Raw genomic sequence first — 15,094 nt, forward strand, 5'->3', positions numbered from 1 at the left:
CTCCCTTAGAAAGGAGACTATGCGAAACCTAGCAAGATCTGCCGGAATTGTGAGCCCTTTTTTTTTGCCCTTACAATCTTGAGGCAGGGTGAAATGTCATGAGAAAAACTTTATTCTCAGTAACACTTCTGAATTTAGACAGGAATGAATGTGTGATACGTCCAGACATCTGTGGAACAGCACAGTGCAAGAACATCCCTGGCAAATATAAATGTGAATGTGCAGAAGGCTACACATATAATTCAACTTCAAAGAATTGTGAAGGTAAAGGTTGTTGTTTTTTTCCTTTCTTTTTTTTAAAAAATAGCTGCTGTGACAATTTGGGGAATCTGTCTACATGTAACTTACAAATTCTAGTTGATCATTAAGTGCCTCCATGAACATGGAATCAGACATCTGCTACCATCTCTCCCAGATCAAGGACAATAGAGAGTTGTTAACTTAAAACAGTTCCCATTCAAATGGGAGCACCTGAGAACAATGGGCTGGCTAAAGTTTAGAGAATCCAGTTATCTTATTATAAATCTCATTATAAAGAGGGGTTTCAAAGGGGGATGGGCTGTTGCCAGCAGGAGAGTGAGTTTGTGTGTGTGTGGCGGGGGGGGGGGGGGGGGAAGGGTGAGAAAACCTGGATTTGTGCTGGAAATGGCTCTACTTGATGATCACTTTAGATAAGCTGTTGCCAGCGGGGGAGTGGGGTGGGAGGAAGTTTTGTTTCATGGTCTCTGTGTGTATATAATGTCTTCTGCAGTTTCCACGATATGCTATGCATCCGATGAAGTGAGCTGTAGCTCACGAAAGCTCATGCTCAAATAAACTGGTTAGTCTCTAAGGTGCCACAAGTACTCCTTTTCAGTTATCTTATGTGCTTTGCAGAGTTTGGAGCAGTGGAAGGAAACAAAGACACAGGATGTGTCAGAGTGGGGGTTTACAGACACAGAGGGTACACCCGTCTCAAAGCCCAGGTCAAACTGACTCAGGCTTGCGCTGCAGGACTAAAAATAGCAGTGTAGACTAGAGGGTCAGCCCGAGCCAAAACATCTACACTGCTCTCTTTAGCCCTGCAAGCCTGAGTCAGTTGACCCAGGCTCTGAGACTCTCTGCTGCAGGTTGTTGGTTTTTTTGCTGTGAAGACATACCCAAAGTCTGAGGAGGGACTCAAAAGGGAAGCTTTTTGATTGCCAGATTAACTGGAGGTGAAGGATACTGACTGCAGGGGTCAGGGAAAGATCCAGTAATTGGGAGAAAAAGCCCTAAGTTGGTGGAGTGAGAGTCAATACAGGGGACTCGGAACCCTGGAAAGATACCAGCTGAATCCCAAAGAATGCTCAAAGGTGATGAGAAAACTGAGGAGTCGTGTACAGGTGTTCCTTGTTTCGCCTAGATCTGTATATCTCGTGCTGTCTAAAGTAAAGAATGAGTGGGTTAGAAATCCCTCTGCAAAGTCTGTGTTGTTTGCTTCAATCATCACATATTTCTGAACAGGCGAACTATAAACCAGTGGCTGACTATTCACAAGACTGAGCTCTAGGGAAGGGTTTTGCTTAACCCACTGAAGTGTCTTAGGGGTCAGCACTCATGCTAAGGGCCTAGTGCAACTGGGTTGTGGGGTCCATCCTCAATGCAGGGGTATGAGACAGTCTGTGCCAGAGAGTCGGCAGCCAGAGATAGTAGCTGGAGCCTACCCTGTGATCATGAGGAGCTTCAAGGCACACAGGCCTAGCAAGTGGGTCTAAACACAGCAGCCTGGTGAGGGTCCAGTAGGGGTATCTCAACCAGGGCTGTTACAATTACTACAATGTATAAAACAGCTTTCTAGCCTCTTCTATGGATATATCAATCACCACATTTTATGTCACTATCATTCAAATGTTGGGTGCTCATTGATATTGAGTCAGTCTGACTGCTCTTCATAAAGTGTGCAAATATAATACTGGAGGGATTCACTCTCAAAATATTGGGACCTGAGACTGCCATTTAAAAATGGTCCATTCCTCTCCCCCTGCCCCAATTACACCTCCTCCATGCAATCTAATCTACAATTTGTCAGAACATTGTCCCTACAGAAATTTTCTGGGCAGAGAAGAACATTTCTTTATGAAATGAGAGTGTGGAAGAAAGCGTCCCTCCAGAGAAAGTTTTCAGAGTAGCAGCCGTGTTAGTCTGTATTCGCAAAAAGAAAAGGAGTACTTGTTGTGGCACCTTAGAGACTAACAAAATTTATTTGAGCATAAGCTTTCGTGAGCTACAGCTCACTTCATGAAAATCCAGTAAAATCCAGTCAGGGTTCATAAACATCCCTACAGTAGAAACTGCCTATGATAGGTACTGACTCTGCCTATCCCCTTTCAACCACTTGTGTGGCTGCACCAGCCACTACAGACACCCTGGCAAAGCAGGTCTTGCTGGAGGCTAGCATTTGTTGCACCCCCTTCCCCTCCAAACAGACATACCAGCTCTGGGGCCGCAGCTTGCATTGCCAGAATCCTGGAGGTGAATCAAACCTGGGGTTTAAAACACAATAGAAGTTGTTTTAAAGAATGACCTAAGCCCACTACAGTTTAACTTAGATATTGGTCGTATCTTCAGCTCCACACATCTTTATCCTTCCTGAACAGAGTGTTTTTTCCTAAACAGGCCCTTGTTCAACTAAACAAATAGCAAAAACAGTAAGATTGGGCATTTTAATAGGTATAGTGCCTTTCCTCCAAGCATCTCAAAACCCTTCACAAGCATTAGTTGTTTAGTTCTTTCAACACACTAAGGAAGTATCTGACATGTAAATTATGGGGAACCTCTGGCACAGAGAGGTTAAATGGCGTGTTAGGTCACTCAGTGAGTCAGTGTCAAATACTAGAATCGAAGCCAGGAATCTTGGGAACTAGTTTCTGGTTCTACCCAATACGTTACGGTCACCACTTTATAAAGTGGAGCTTGAAGAGGAGATCTTGAATTTTCCTTTAAGCAACTAAAAATGTGATTTTAATTTTTTTAAAAAAACCTAGCATGCTACAAAACCAAATCATGTTTTAAAAATATATTTACTAGCAGACTATCATTCATTTACATCAAAAGGGCAGTGTACTTCAGAACCGGCATTGCAAAATTTCTTTATACATCGCCCTTAGCTCATGCCTACAGAGCCTCTCACCTCATGAGCTTGTATGTTTTTCATATTAGAAATGTAACAATTAAATTAGCCTTTCACACAACCTCTATTTTATACATTATTTATTGCACACAGCCAACAACATGAAAAAGGTAGTAGGTTTAGCTCCTTAATAGCCAAGTGGTTTTTGCTTTTAATCAGCCTAAATTGATCTCCATAGACTCCACTTAAGCTGTCTGGACTTTGCAGCTTGGGAAGATTACTACATCAGTCAGAGGAGGTACCTCTCCCTCAGATGGGACTGTACGGAACTGATTTTGGCCTTATGTGAACAGACTGTCTCTGCTCCACACAATTGCCATGTATACTATTAGGACTGTAGTAACTCTTGCAGCTTGTGAGACCCTAGGTGGAACAAGAGGAGAGTGGCCCAGAACAGGTAGTACTGATAGACAGATGGCAGGAGTTCATTTATGTCAACTCCTTTTCTGCATTCCTCTGTAATTCTCAGCCATGCAGCTCAGCTTTGTAGCTTCTCACATATCAGTTCAGCCTTGCCCTGGCTCGCTGCACGGTTTCCATATCAGACTTGCTGGGGTTGTTCATCCAGAAGGCAAATGTAAATTTCAGGCTGGAGAGAGCCCTTTAATACATCACCACCACCACCGACAGGATTCACATTCCAATACAGAACTGTCTTGCCCGTTGTTGTATTAACTTAATGTACTTGTCTTTAGAACATTAAATGATTGTTCAGTCTAAGTCTCATGCAATGTGCTTCTGTTTCACTGCAGATGTGGATGAATGTGCTGAAAACACTTGTGCGCAAGAGTGTGTAAATTCTCCAGGAAGCTATTCCTGCTATTGTGATGGCAAGAAAGGGTTCAAGCTTTCTAAGGACAGGAAGAACTGTGAGGTAAAACTGCACGATATGAGCTTGCTAGGGAAATTACAGAGTTGGGGGTTTCTCCATGACAGGATGAGGTAGATTAGAAAAAGTACCAAAGCCAGTTTTAAAATTGCTGGGAAAATGCTGCAGGCTTTGAGTCGGGGCATGCTTCACAAATCAAATCCAGCAGTTCAGTTGACAGGGATTTGGATATCATTTGGTCCAGGTTCAGTTCCAAGAGAAAGCATCAAGAGAAATCTGCTTTAACTAGCCCTTTTCTACCCGTCCCCCAAAATAAGCCCCATGCCCTCCCTGGCTTAGATGTTGACATGGGAGCCTCAGCTCATTTTGAAAGCATGTTCACATATTTCCCAGATTTTTCTTGCCATGAGAACCTTTTCCCACCTAATCTCTCAGAATGACTCCTGGAAACGCTCAGTTTGAGCTGATTGTTTTGCACAGTTTCAGTTATCATTACTTTTTTTTTTTTTTTTTTTTTTTTAAAAAAAGAGGGCCAAGTAGCGAGTGAATAGTTTCACCAAGTGCTAAAAAACACATTTCCCATCCAAAGGAACTACAAATTTACACTTTAGTGGAAGAAACAGTGGGACTACAGAGGATTTCAATGAAAGCATTTTCTTATGAAGACTTTTCTTTATACTACTTTGGCAGGAGCGGGCAGGTTGGGACCTGTAAGTGTGTTCAAACAGCTTCCACCAAAAACAAATCTTTGCCACAGTATGATGTAGGGGGGCTTAAATATTTCAAAGATCAAAGCCCACTATTGTGCTCGAACATATTTACTAGAAGTTGGTATTTTTAGTTGCTAAGCTTTAATACTTAGACAACACAGGGAGTAATTCCATTCCCTACTGATAATAAAGTGGGAGGACACTCTGCTCTGTCCTCCTTAAACATTACTCCTAACGCTGTTGTATGAGAGACAGGTTTAGTAACCCTTGGGACTAAGGCTAAAGAGGCTGACCCAGTATGTAGAAACCAGTTGCAGATCTTTTAGTTGGAATAAAAATCTGTATTATCAGCAGTATCATGGAAAAGCCCAAAGGGATGTATCCTCTTTGCAGACCAAGTGCTCCACCCGGTGTATAAAAAAATTCAAGTCCAATTCTTACATATAATATTGTAATTCATGAGTTGTTGCACTACAGTCAATGGAATTGCTACACCATGAAAATTGTTTTAAATGAGAACCAAGCCCAAAGAATTTTGGGAAATGTAGTATTAGCTGTGCGTTAGACCAATAGTTCTCAATCAGGGTTACGCATACCCCTGGGGGTACGTATAGGTCTTCCAGGAGGTACATCAACTCATCTAAATATTTGTCTAGTTTTACAACTGACTACATAAAAAGCACGACCAAAATCAGTACAAACTAAAATTTCATACAGGCAACGACTTGTTTATACTGCTCTATGTTCTATACACTGGAAAGTAAGTACAATATTTGTATGCCAATTGATTTATGTTATAATTATATGGTAAAAATGAGAAAGTAAGCCATTTTTCAGTAATAGTGTTGACACTTTATTTTGTCTGATTTTGTAAGCAAGTAGCTCTTAAATGAGGTAAAACTTGGGGTACACAAGACACAGACTCCTGAAGGGGCACAGTCGTCTTGAAAGGTTGAGAGCCACTGAGTTAGACTATCCAAGTGCAATGTGTATCACACACACAGTAGTGTTTCACACCCAATTGCTTTGGTTCTGCTGCATCTGCGTAGGACATATCTGCTGGGAGATTAAATATAGGGGATTCAGTCAAAAATAAGTTCCAACTGTCTTTTTACATCTGACATCATTGTGGCATGACAAGAGACACAAAAACAGCAGTGCACATTGAGTCGTAGCTGAAATGGCAATGTGGCCATACAATGTCTGACCTATTTGAACGAGAGTGACCAGATAGCAAGTGTGAAAAATGGGGACGGGGGTGGGAGGTAGTATTTCAGACAAAGCCCTGAACAGTGGGACTGTCCCTATAATATTGGGACATCTGGTCACCGTAATTTAAACTGATATATTATCCCTATATACAATCATCACTCTGTCTACCACTGCAATACAGAAAGTATGCAAACTTCATACACAGCAGCACTGTGCAACAATGTAAACCAGGAAATGAAGAATACCTTTCCCAGTGAAGGCTGAAAAATTTAAATAGGCAGAATATAATTACCCAAATTTGATTTTGGCCAGGACACCGGGATTAACCTCACAGTCTTACCTGGGACTAGTTGTGACTAGTGTCCAGGACCAAACTTTTTATGTGTCCTGAGAAGATACCATATCAAGAGACATTGTACTTCCCCTGCCACTATGCTGTATATTAGTTCAGTTCTGCCTCAGAGGAAAGTGTGGTGCTTATTCAAATCAAGACCACTTTGTGTATCACCCTAGATGTTTTAGATTTCACCCATCCAACAATCAACCCAACCAAACTGCTTAAATTAAGAGACCTGAGAATCCTAACATAAGGTGGTAGGGATGCAGGTTGTAAGGAAATGGTGTAATTTGGATGTATGCCTTGATTTGAATATTAAACACTTACAATGTAATTACCAACTCAAATGAAAGTTGGAATCTACGAAACTATGTTACAACATTTTTAGCCACCAATATTTTTGATGTATGGATAATGTAGAAAAATAAAATTGTTTTTTTTTGTACTGAGGTATTCAGATTACTCAAGTATACTAGGTATCAAGTGCGTAAGAAAAATGTAACAAGCTAAAAGCCACTAAGAACTGAGGTTAATCTGTGAAATATCACTGCACAGAAGTTATGACATGGTGATTTTTCCCTTCATTATTTCCAGGCTGTTCCAGTTTGTGTCCCTCTGAATCTTGAAAAAAATTATGAATTGCTTTACCTGGCAGAACAATTTATGGCGATCCCTGTGCTGTATTTAAGGTTTAGATTGCCAGAAATCACCAGGTGAGCATTTGCCATTGATAACACTATGCATGAAAGTGCTGGGGATTTGTTTCCATTAATTCCCAGAGGGTGGCAGAAGGACTATGGATTGCATGAAGAGTTCACAGCATCATCTCACTGGATAAGACACCTTGTATCATTGCGGGGAGGACGAATGAACTGAGCTTCCTACATGTAATAGCACTCAATAGAGGCTGGAGTTATTTGAAAGTGGACAGACAGGAGTGAGGTGCTTAGAACCACTTTACAGCACCACTTAGTGATTGTATTATATCCATGAGCCACATCTTTAGTATAGTTCCTTCCTGTAACTCATCAGCTCAGCTGGATCTTAAGCAACCCTTTCCATCAGACGGGGACAGTGGCAGCTGACTGATGCAGCTACATAGTGGAGCAGGCAGACCATTGGTGTGGTCTGTGGGAGACACAGTGCACCAGCATCTGAGCCTGAGCTCATCAGTGGGTGAAGAGCCAGATTCCTCCTGCAGTGACAGCCAGCTGGTTGCTGCGGTTGAAGACAGAGATATACGGACCAAAAGGGAAACAAACCCTGGGTGGAAGAGAATCAAAACAGTCCCGAGACTGAGTGGGAAAAGGTGGAAAATGGATCAAGGGGGAGAGGAGAGAATACGAACTGGATGGAGGCCTCAGCAGTTTTTAGAGTGAATGAGATTTCTTAGGAGAGGAAGAAAGATGGTGTCTCACAATGACAGAATCTTGCTGCCCCCTCTGAAGGGAAGAGAAAAGATGTGGATGACGATGGCAGAGATGTAGAGTTATTACAGTTCCCCAGGGGCCAGTCTTGCAAACTGACTCAAAACTTGCTCTGAAGAATCCCCACTGGTGGTACGTTTGCAGGGACATTTTGATCCAAACAGTGTCTATGGTATTTCAGGTTTCAGAGTAACAGCCGTGTTAGTCTGTATTCGCAAAAAGAAAAGGAGTACTTGTGGCACCTTAGAGACTAACCAATTTATTTGAGCATGAGCTTTCCGATGAAGTGAGCTGTAGCTCATGAAAGCTCATGCTCAAATAAATTGGTTAGTCTCTAAGGTGCCACAAGTACTCCTTTTCTTTATGGTATTTCACAGTAGGCAGATTTCATATAGGTTCCCCCCCTAAAGTGTGTCAGTCCTTAAAATCAGATGATGTTGTAGAAATGAATATGCATCTCGCAGTGTGTAGTTGTAAATCAAAATGGTGAGCCTCAGATGATGGTTCTGCTGCTCTTATGCAGGAGTTACCAGCTGTAGCATGCTGTTCATCAAGCACGGAGGAAGCTAATGATCTCCTGTGCTTTCTCCTAAAATATTCCAGGCCACTGATGGAGCACAGTGTCTTGTTTTACGCCAATATCAATTTGTAGGATTTCCCCTTCAGATGTCAGTGTCCTACAGCTAGTGCTAATGTTAGTAAGCTCTATATGGCATTTAAGTTTGCTCCTTGTGGCACTTGAAAATGCAGGGTTACCTTTGAATCGCTGTCTGAACAATTTCAGAGGCACCAACAGCAGAAGTTGTTGCATTTGTGATTTTTAGTGTCTCAGATTTAGAACATCAATATTAAGACATGCCCTTGTGTCATGAATCAAAGGTGACCTGGAATTAATGCTCTCTTGGAAGATTTTTGAAAAGTTTGAAAGTGTCCTTAGCAGCTAACATCTTAAATAGTTACTTATAAACTCAAAATAAGGAGTTTTGACAGAACCATGTTTGAAAGTCAGTGTGGTTTAGTGACTGGAGATCTGAACTTGGAATCAGGGCACCTGCATTCTGTTCCTAGTTCTGCCACCCACCTGCTGTGTGCCTTTCACAAGTCACTTCACCTCTGTACCTCCATTTTTCCCCTCAGGCCCTTCTTCGCTCTTGTATATTTAGCCTGAAAGCTCTTTGGGGCAGAGAGCTTCTCTTATGTTTGTACAGCCCCCAGAGCACAACAGGGTCTATAGGTTCTACCATAATAATAAATAATAATACCACCACCATTTATTATTTGTATTACTGTAGTGTCTAGGAGCCCTAGTTATGAACCATGACTCCATTGTACTAGATGCTATACAAACACAGAACAAAAGGAACTACAATTTATGCATGATCATCCAAATGCCACCAATATACAGATCTTATTCCCTAAACAGAATAAGGGTAAAGAATGGAACTTTCAAAGTCAGTGATGATGAAGCACATTTAAGAAGATACTTGTGATAGATTTTTTTTTTAATGGCACTCCTCATCATAGTACTGGAACACCTCCCAAACAATTTACTTTTTCTTACAACACAACTGTAAAGTAAGGGGAACTGGATTCTGCCTATGATTAATCACAGGCAGCCATTGGACCTGCTTGGATACAGAGTTGTCATTTGGAGATTAATATTTGCCTCTATAGCTAAATTATTAATGTATTGCACTGAACTCTTCATTCTCTCATGTATCCTCTTCCCATGATTGTGATTCCTCTCCCATGACACAGATTTTCAGCAGAATTTGATTTCCGGACATATGATACAGAGGGTGTTATATTATATGCTGAATCCTCTGACAGCACAGCATGGTTCTTGCTTGCACTTCGTGATGGGAAGATTGAGATTCAATTCAAGAATGAACTTGGAACAAAAGTCACCAGTGGTGGCAAAGCCATTAATGATGGTCTGTGGCATATAGTAAGTTATTTTCTAATACCCTGTGAATTGTTGGCGCACTCAGGTGAAGTTGGGGAAAATTGTAATTGCGACTTTATAATAATAATTTTAAAAAAGGTTTAAAAATGATTCCATAAAGATCCCAGATGTAAAGGTGGTTAAGAAAGATACAGTGGTAGCATTAGCAAACTTCCGAATTTCCTTGTGATACAAACAGCCACTTTCTGCACGGTGCTTGGGCCCTATGAAGTAATACCTAGTGCATGATCATCTGTGTAAACATGTTTATTCTGATTAAAGTGGTCCATGGGGTTGTTATTCCAAACATACTTGTTATTTTATGTTGGCCAATGCAGCTTGATCAATCAAATCAAGGCTTCCTGCCTCCTAACTAAAGAAATTATTATTATTGTCCTTAACTCTACTAGCCATAGATTTCTCCTCATGTCACTTTGCTTCCCCTATCAATTTTCTACAATTCCTAACTTTTGATTTATATTCTGTACTATCAACTTCCCCTTTCTTCCATTTATTACATATTATTTTTAAAGTTTTTTATAGTTGCCTTCAGGTTCTTCTAAGCCAGATTGTTTTTTTAACCAGTTTGGCCTTCTCCCTTGATTATGGCTTTTTTGGGCATCTAGTAAAGTCTTGTTAAAGAAGCCCTAATTATCCATTCACATTTTTCCTCTCAGCTTATTTGGCTCATGATTGTTTTCACCTTTGTGAAATTGGCCTTTTAAAGCACCAAGTTGGGCAGGATTGTACTTGGGCAGCTAGCAACTTGTGCTGCTACAGCCACACTAGTATTTTTAGTATGCTAGCTTGAACAGAGCTGGACATATGTCTACCGGCGCTGGGAAGCACCCTGTCAGCTGCTGTGTAGATGTACCCTAAATGGATGAGATTTAGTTCTGCCATATTGTTTCTTGGTGTCCAGTCCAGTGCACCTTCCCTTAGACCAAAAGGTATTTTGGTGGGTAACATCAACAGTAGATGATTTTTTGGGGGGAGGGGGAGTGTCTGTGTTCCCTCAGGAGGTTCAGTTCTTTGTGGCAGGTTGAATGAGATCCAGAGGAGCATGCTCAGTGTGGATGGAATGTTGAGCAATTTTAGAAGCAAGTGCCTAACAAGGTCTACTAAGCATAGGCTCCAACTCCGTGGGTGCTCTGGGCCTGGAGCACCCATGGGGAAAAATTAGCAGGTGCTTAGCACCCACCAGCAGCAAAGCTCCCCCCACCCCCCCTCGCTTCGTCCTCCCCGAGCACGCCACATCCCCGCTCCGCCGCCTACCTACCAGCACTTCCTGCCTGGCCACCGCCAAACAGCTGTTTGGTGGCACTTTGGACTTTCCGGGAGGGAGGGCGAGGAGCGGGGATGCCGCGTGCTCGGGGAGGAGGTGGGGCAGGGGCAGGAACTTGGGAGAAAGGGTGGAATGGGGGCGGGACAAGAGCAGTGCAGGGGCAGGAAGAGGTGGAGAAGGGGTGAGGCCGGGGCGGGGCAGAGGGGGTGGGGTCGAGCACCCGCCGGGCAAAGGGGAAGTTGGCACCTATACTACTAAGTGTAACTCAAACTGAAAAATTGTGTTTTTTCCAAAAAAATCAGTCAGTCATTCAACCAAGTATAGGCTTTCCTATGGAAAGCAGGAGACACCTTTGCCTTTCAAATATTATTCCTCTACCCAGTTTCATAATCCTGCTGCAAACCATTAGAATATTAAAAAAAAAAAAGAAAGAGAGAAAGGCAAGTTCTGGGTGGTGGGTTTTTGTTTTTTAAATACCGGGACATGTTAGGTAACCTTAACACAAGACTCACTACTCCTCCCTGTGTAATCAGTACGTTCAACATATGTAGTGCTATATATTTTGTATATTATTTTTAATCCTAGGTCTCAGTGGAAGAATTAGAACACAGTATAAGTGTAAAAATAGCAAAAGAAGCAGTGATGAATATTAACAGCCCTAGAAATCTGTTCAAACCAACAAATGGCTTCCTGGAAACTAAGGTGTACATTGCAGGATTACCTCGCAAAGTCAACGACACCCTCATTAAACCGGTAACTAGAAAAATATCTCCTGATTAAGGCTGCTTTCTTGTTCACTTCTCCTTATGTGGTGGTTACTGGGGAGACAAAATACAGGGAGGTATGTAGGTAGAAAATGAAAATGCCATTGGTGACATTTTTGTTTGAAAATGAATACGCATGAAGCTTTGTGGTCTGTCCATTTTCAGGTTTCAATTATAGAATCACAGCAATTAAAGATGTCTCAGGTAATCTAATCCATTTTCCAGGGTCCTATGCAGGATTGTGCCTGGGAGTACATTTCCTAATCTCATTTTAAGACTCCCAAGCAATAGGGCCACCAGTAGTTACCTTGGGAGCCTATTGTACAAATGTTCCCTTTCTTAGTGCCACATTGTGCCTTGGTCTTGTGTGGGGGGGCGGGGCATAGGGGTGGGAAGTGTTGAGGAAAGGTAAAAGAAGTGCAAAGAGTCTTCATTTCTACCCTGCCCTGCCCTACCCACCCTGCACAGGGGGCCTGAGTCACCTTACTCACCCTTTTCAGCAGCTGTAGGTCCCTGCAGCCACCTCTCATGCAGACCCAGTAATTCTCAAAGTAACTGGCAATGTCAGCAGAGAGGCAACAAGTGAATGGACTATGAAGACTGAACTTGTTTTCCACCCTAGAGGAGGGAAGCCTCCATTGCCATTGCCAATACAGTATCTGTTCTTCATATGTGTAAAAGAATGTCTATCCAACACCTTGCATGTGTACTAGAAAATAATTTACATTTGAAAACAAGTCACCAGTCCACTAACAAAAAAAATGCTTGCAATATTTCATTTTTTAAATAATCCATTTTTGTTTGCAGCGTGACAGGGAGGCAAAAAGGTAAAAATGTTTAACTGCTTCTCAATAAATATTCTCTTACCCAATGTGAAATAATTCTAGAAATGTTGTTTGGGCTGATGAGTCAAACTCTCAGCCAACAAACAATACTAATAGCCATGGCCCCCTAGTTATAGCGCAGCAGACATGGCCAAGCAGAAGAGGAAAGTTTGGCTACAGTATGTTTGAACTTAAATTTTGAAGGTGTCTGTTCTTTGCTTGCCAGTGGTACCAAATGGGAAAAGCTTACTGGCTCAGCAGTGCTGACTGAAAGCTGCACTACTGTACATGCCTTTGAGTTCAAAGAGACACAAAGTGCGTGAGGGTGACAAAATACCAGTGAGGTAATGTCTTTTATTGGACCAACATCTGTTGGTGAGAGGGAGAAGCTTTTGAGTGATACACAGCTCTTCTTCAGGTCTGGAAAAGGTAGGTACTCAGTGTCACTGCTAAATACAAAGTGGTACAGATTGTTTAGCATAAGTCGTTAACATATATTCTAAAAGACTATTCAAGGTGAAGTGGTCCCTTAACACGCTTCCAGTGATGGGATAATAAAGTGTGGAGGGGAGTTAGTGGGTTACAGATTTTTGTAATAAGCCATAAATCTAGTGTCTTAATTAAGACCATGATTTTTAGAGTCTAGTAAAGTGATGAATTTAAGCTCCCAGGCTCCTCTTTTCAAGGTGTTGTGCAGGAGGACGAGGACTGAGAGTTCAGAAATGGAGTGATTGTTTTGTGAAAAAAGTGTTTGCCGTTGGATAATACAGTGTTTTATTTTTTTTTCTGTGCAAGGTCATTTGAGAGCGTAGTGATTGTCTAGTTTCACCCACATAGTTGTTGGGGCATTTGGAGAAGTAGATCACACAATGGAACGTGCCACCCAAACGTCCCCGAGAGAACCTGCTTCATTGCAGGAAAAAGCCCCTCTAATCACTCACCCCTATTTGTCACCTACCGATCTACGTTAGAGGCCATACTGGGCATCATTAAACAATTACAATCCATACTCAATGGGGACCACATCTTGAAAGAAATCTTTCCTGAACTTCTGCTTCTGGCCTTCGAACAACCCCCTAACTTCATATCAGAAGCAAGTCCCCAGCAGACAAGAACTCCTCAACTTAAAGCAGCACCAGACCCTGCCACAACAATAGATGCAAAACCTGCAGACATATCTCCACTGCTACAATGATCACCCCCCTCCTCCCCGCAACATATCTTTCAAGATCCATGGGTCCTACCCTGAGCTGTCCCTTGGGTAGGGCGAATCGAGGCAACCGCTCTGGGCCCCGCACTTTGGGAGGCCCCACAGGCTGGTGCAATCGGTCCCGGAAGAGACGAATCTGTCACTTCCTCCCCAGACCCCAAACCCCACTAGGGAAGGCCCTGGTCCTATCCATGCCTATCACAATGTGGTGTACCTCATCCCCAATGATGCCCCCAATGCTAAAAAGACAAAAATACCGTATTACCCAAGGGCAAACACTTATCACAAAACAATCACTCCATATCTGACTTTCAGTCCTCGTCCTCAAAGGAAAGCTGCAAAACGCTTTCCAAATGACGAGCCTGGGAACCTAAATTCCTAACTTTGCTAGACACTATAAATCATGGTTTTAATGAAGACTCTGGATTGATGGTTTATTACAACAAGGCAGCTTACATTGACCTCTCTGGAGTGTAGACCAGGCCTGAGTACTTTTCTCAGACCTGAAGAAGAGAGTTCTTTGTAAGCTCAAAACTTGTTTCTCACGCCAACAGAAGTCAATCTAATAAAAGATATTACCTCACCCACCTTGTTCTCTCTAATATCCTGGGACCACATGCAGTTTACAACACTGCAAACAGCAATTTGATTCCAAGACAGCTCTGAAGATCAGTGCTGTAATCTATGGCATTGATATAATTATGCTTTACTGTCCACCAGAAATAAATTGTCATGTAAAGTAACTCATTCTCTGTTGATTAACAATGTGTCTAGAGCAAATCTGTATGCAACACAAAAACCCGAATGTAACTCTCTTGCAGATTAACCCTCGACTAGATGGGTGCATTCGTGCCTGGAACCTGATGAATCAGGGAAGTTCAGGCATAAAAGAAGTTATTCAAGAAAAACAAAGCAAACATTGTTTAGTAACTGTGGGGAAAGGGTCCTACTACCCTGGCACTGGCATGGCAGAATTTCATATAAACTATAGTAAGTATTTTTTGGCCTTCTCCAACATGTCTTTATGCTGGACCGATGATTGAACTAATGAATGGCAAAAGAGTATGGGCTTCCCTCGGGCAAAGTTCCCACTAATTTCAGAGGGAGTTTTGCTTGAGTAACGAGCGTAGGTTCTGGCCTCGCACATTATCAGTTTAATTTCTGCAAAGACCTCTACAAGGGTGGACTTGATCAGATTGGTCCTTTCCATCTCTAAAGTGTCTGATTCTGCTCCCATTTTATCAATGGAAGTTTTGACGTCACTAAGAGTGGTTTGAGCCCCAAATGAAAGAGTCATATGGAATTATATTAGAGCAAGATACATTGCGGGTGCTGATTGTGATACTAAGTAACATGGTGCATTATTAGTGTGAAATTATGAAAAAAAAGCAGTTAATAAA

General features: G+C 42.1%; 1 protein-coding gene across 1 annotated transcript in view; it reads left to right on the top strand.

Annotated features, from left to right (window-relative positions):
* Positions 1 to 15,094, top strand: part of PROS1 (protein S) — a 45,003-nt gene that overhangs the window by 17,731 nt on the left and 12,178 nt on the right. Inside the window, exons 7-12 of the mRNA XM_007057546.4 lie at positions 139 to 264; positions 3,904 to 4,025; positions 6,834 to 6,952; positions 9,425 to 9,614; positions 11,482 to 11,649; positions 14,516 to 14,684. Coding sequence (XP_007057608.2) covers positions 139 to 264; positions 3,904 to 4,025; positions 6,834 to 6,952; positions 9,425 to 9,614; positions 11,482 to 11,649; positions 14,516 to 14,684 — 894 coding nt within the window. The remainder of the gene's footprint in view (positions 1 to 138; positions 265 to 3,903; positions 4,026 to 6,833; positions 6,953 to 9,424; positions 9,615 to 11,481; positions 11,650 to 14,515; positions 14,685 to 15,094) is intronic.

This window comes from Chelonia mydas, chromosome 1 (assembly GCF_015237465.2).
Source record: "Chelonia mydas isolate rCheMyd1 chromosome 1, rCheMyd1.pri.v2, whole genome shotgun sequence".
Lineage (NCBI taxonomy): Eukaryota > Metazoa > Chordata > Testudines > Cheloniidae > Chelonia > Chelonia mydas.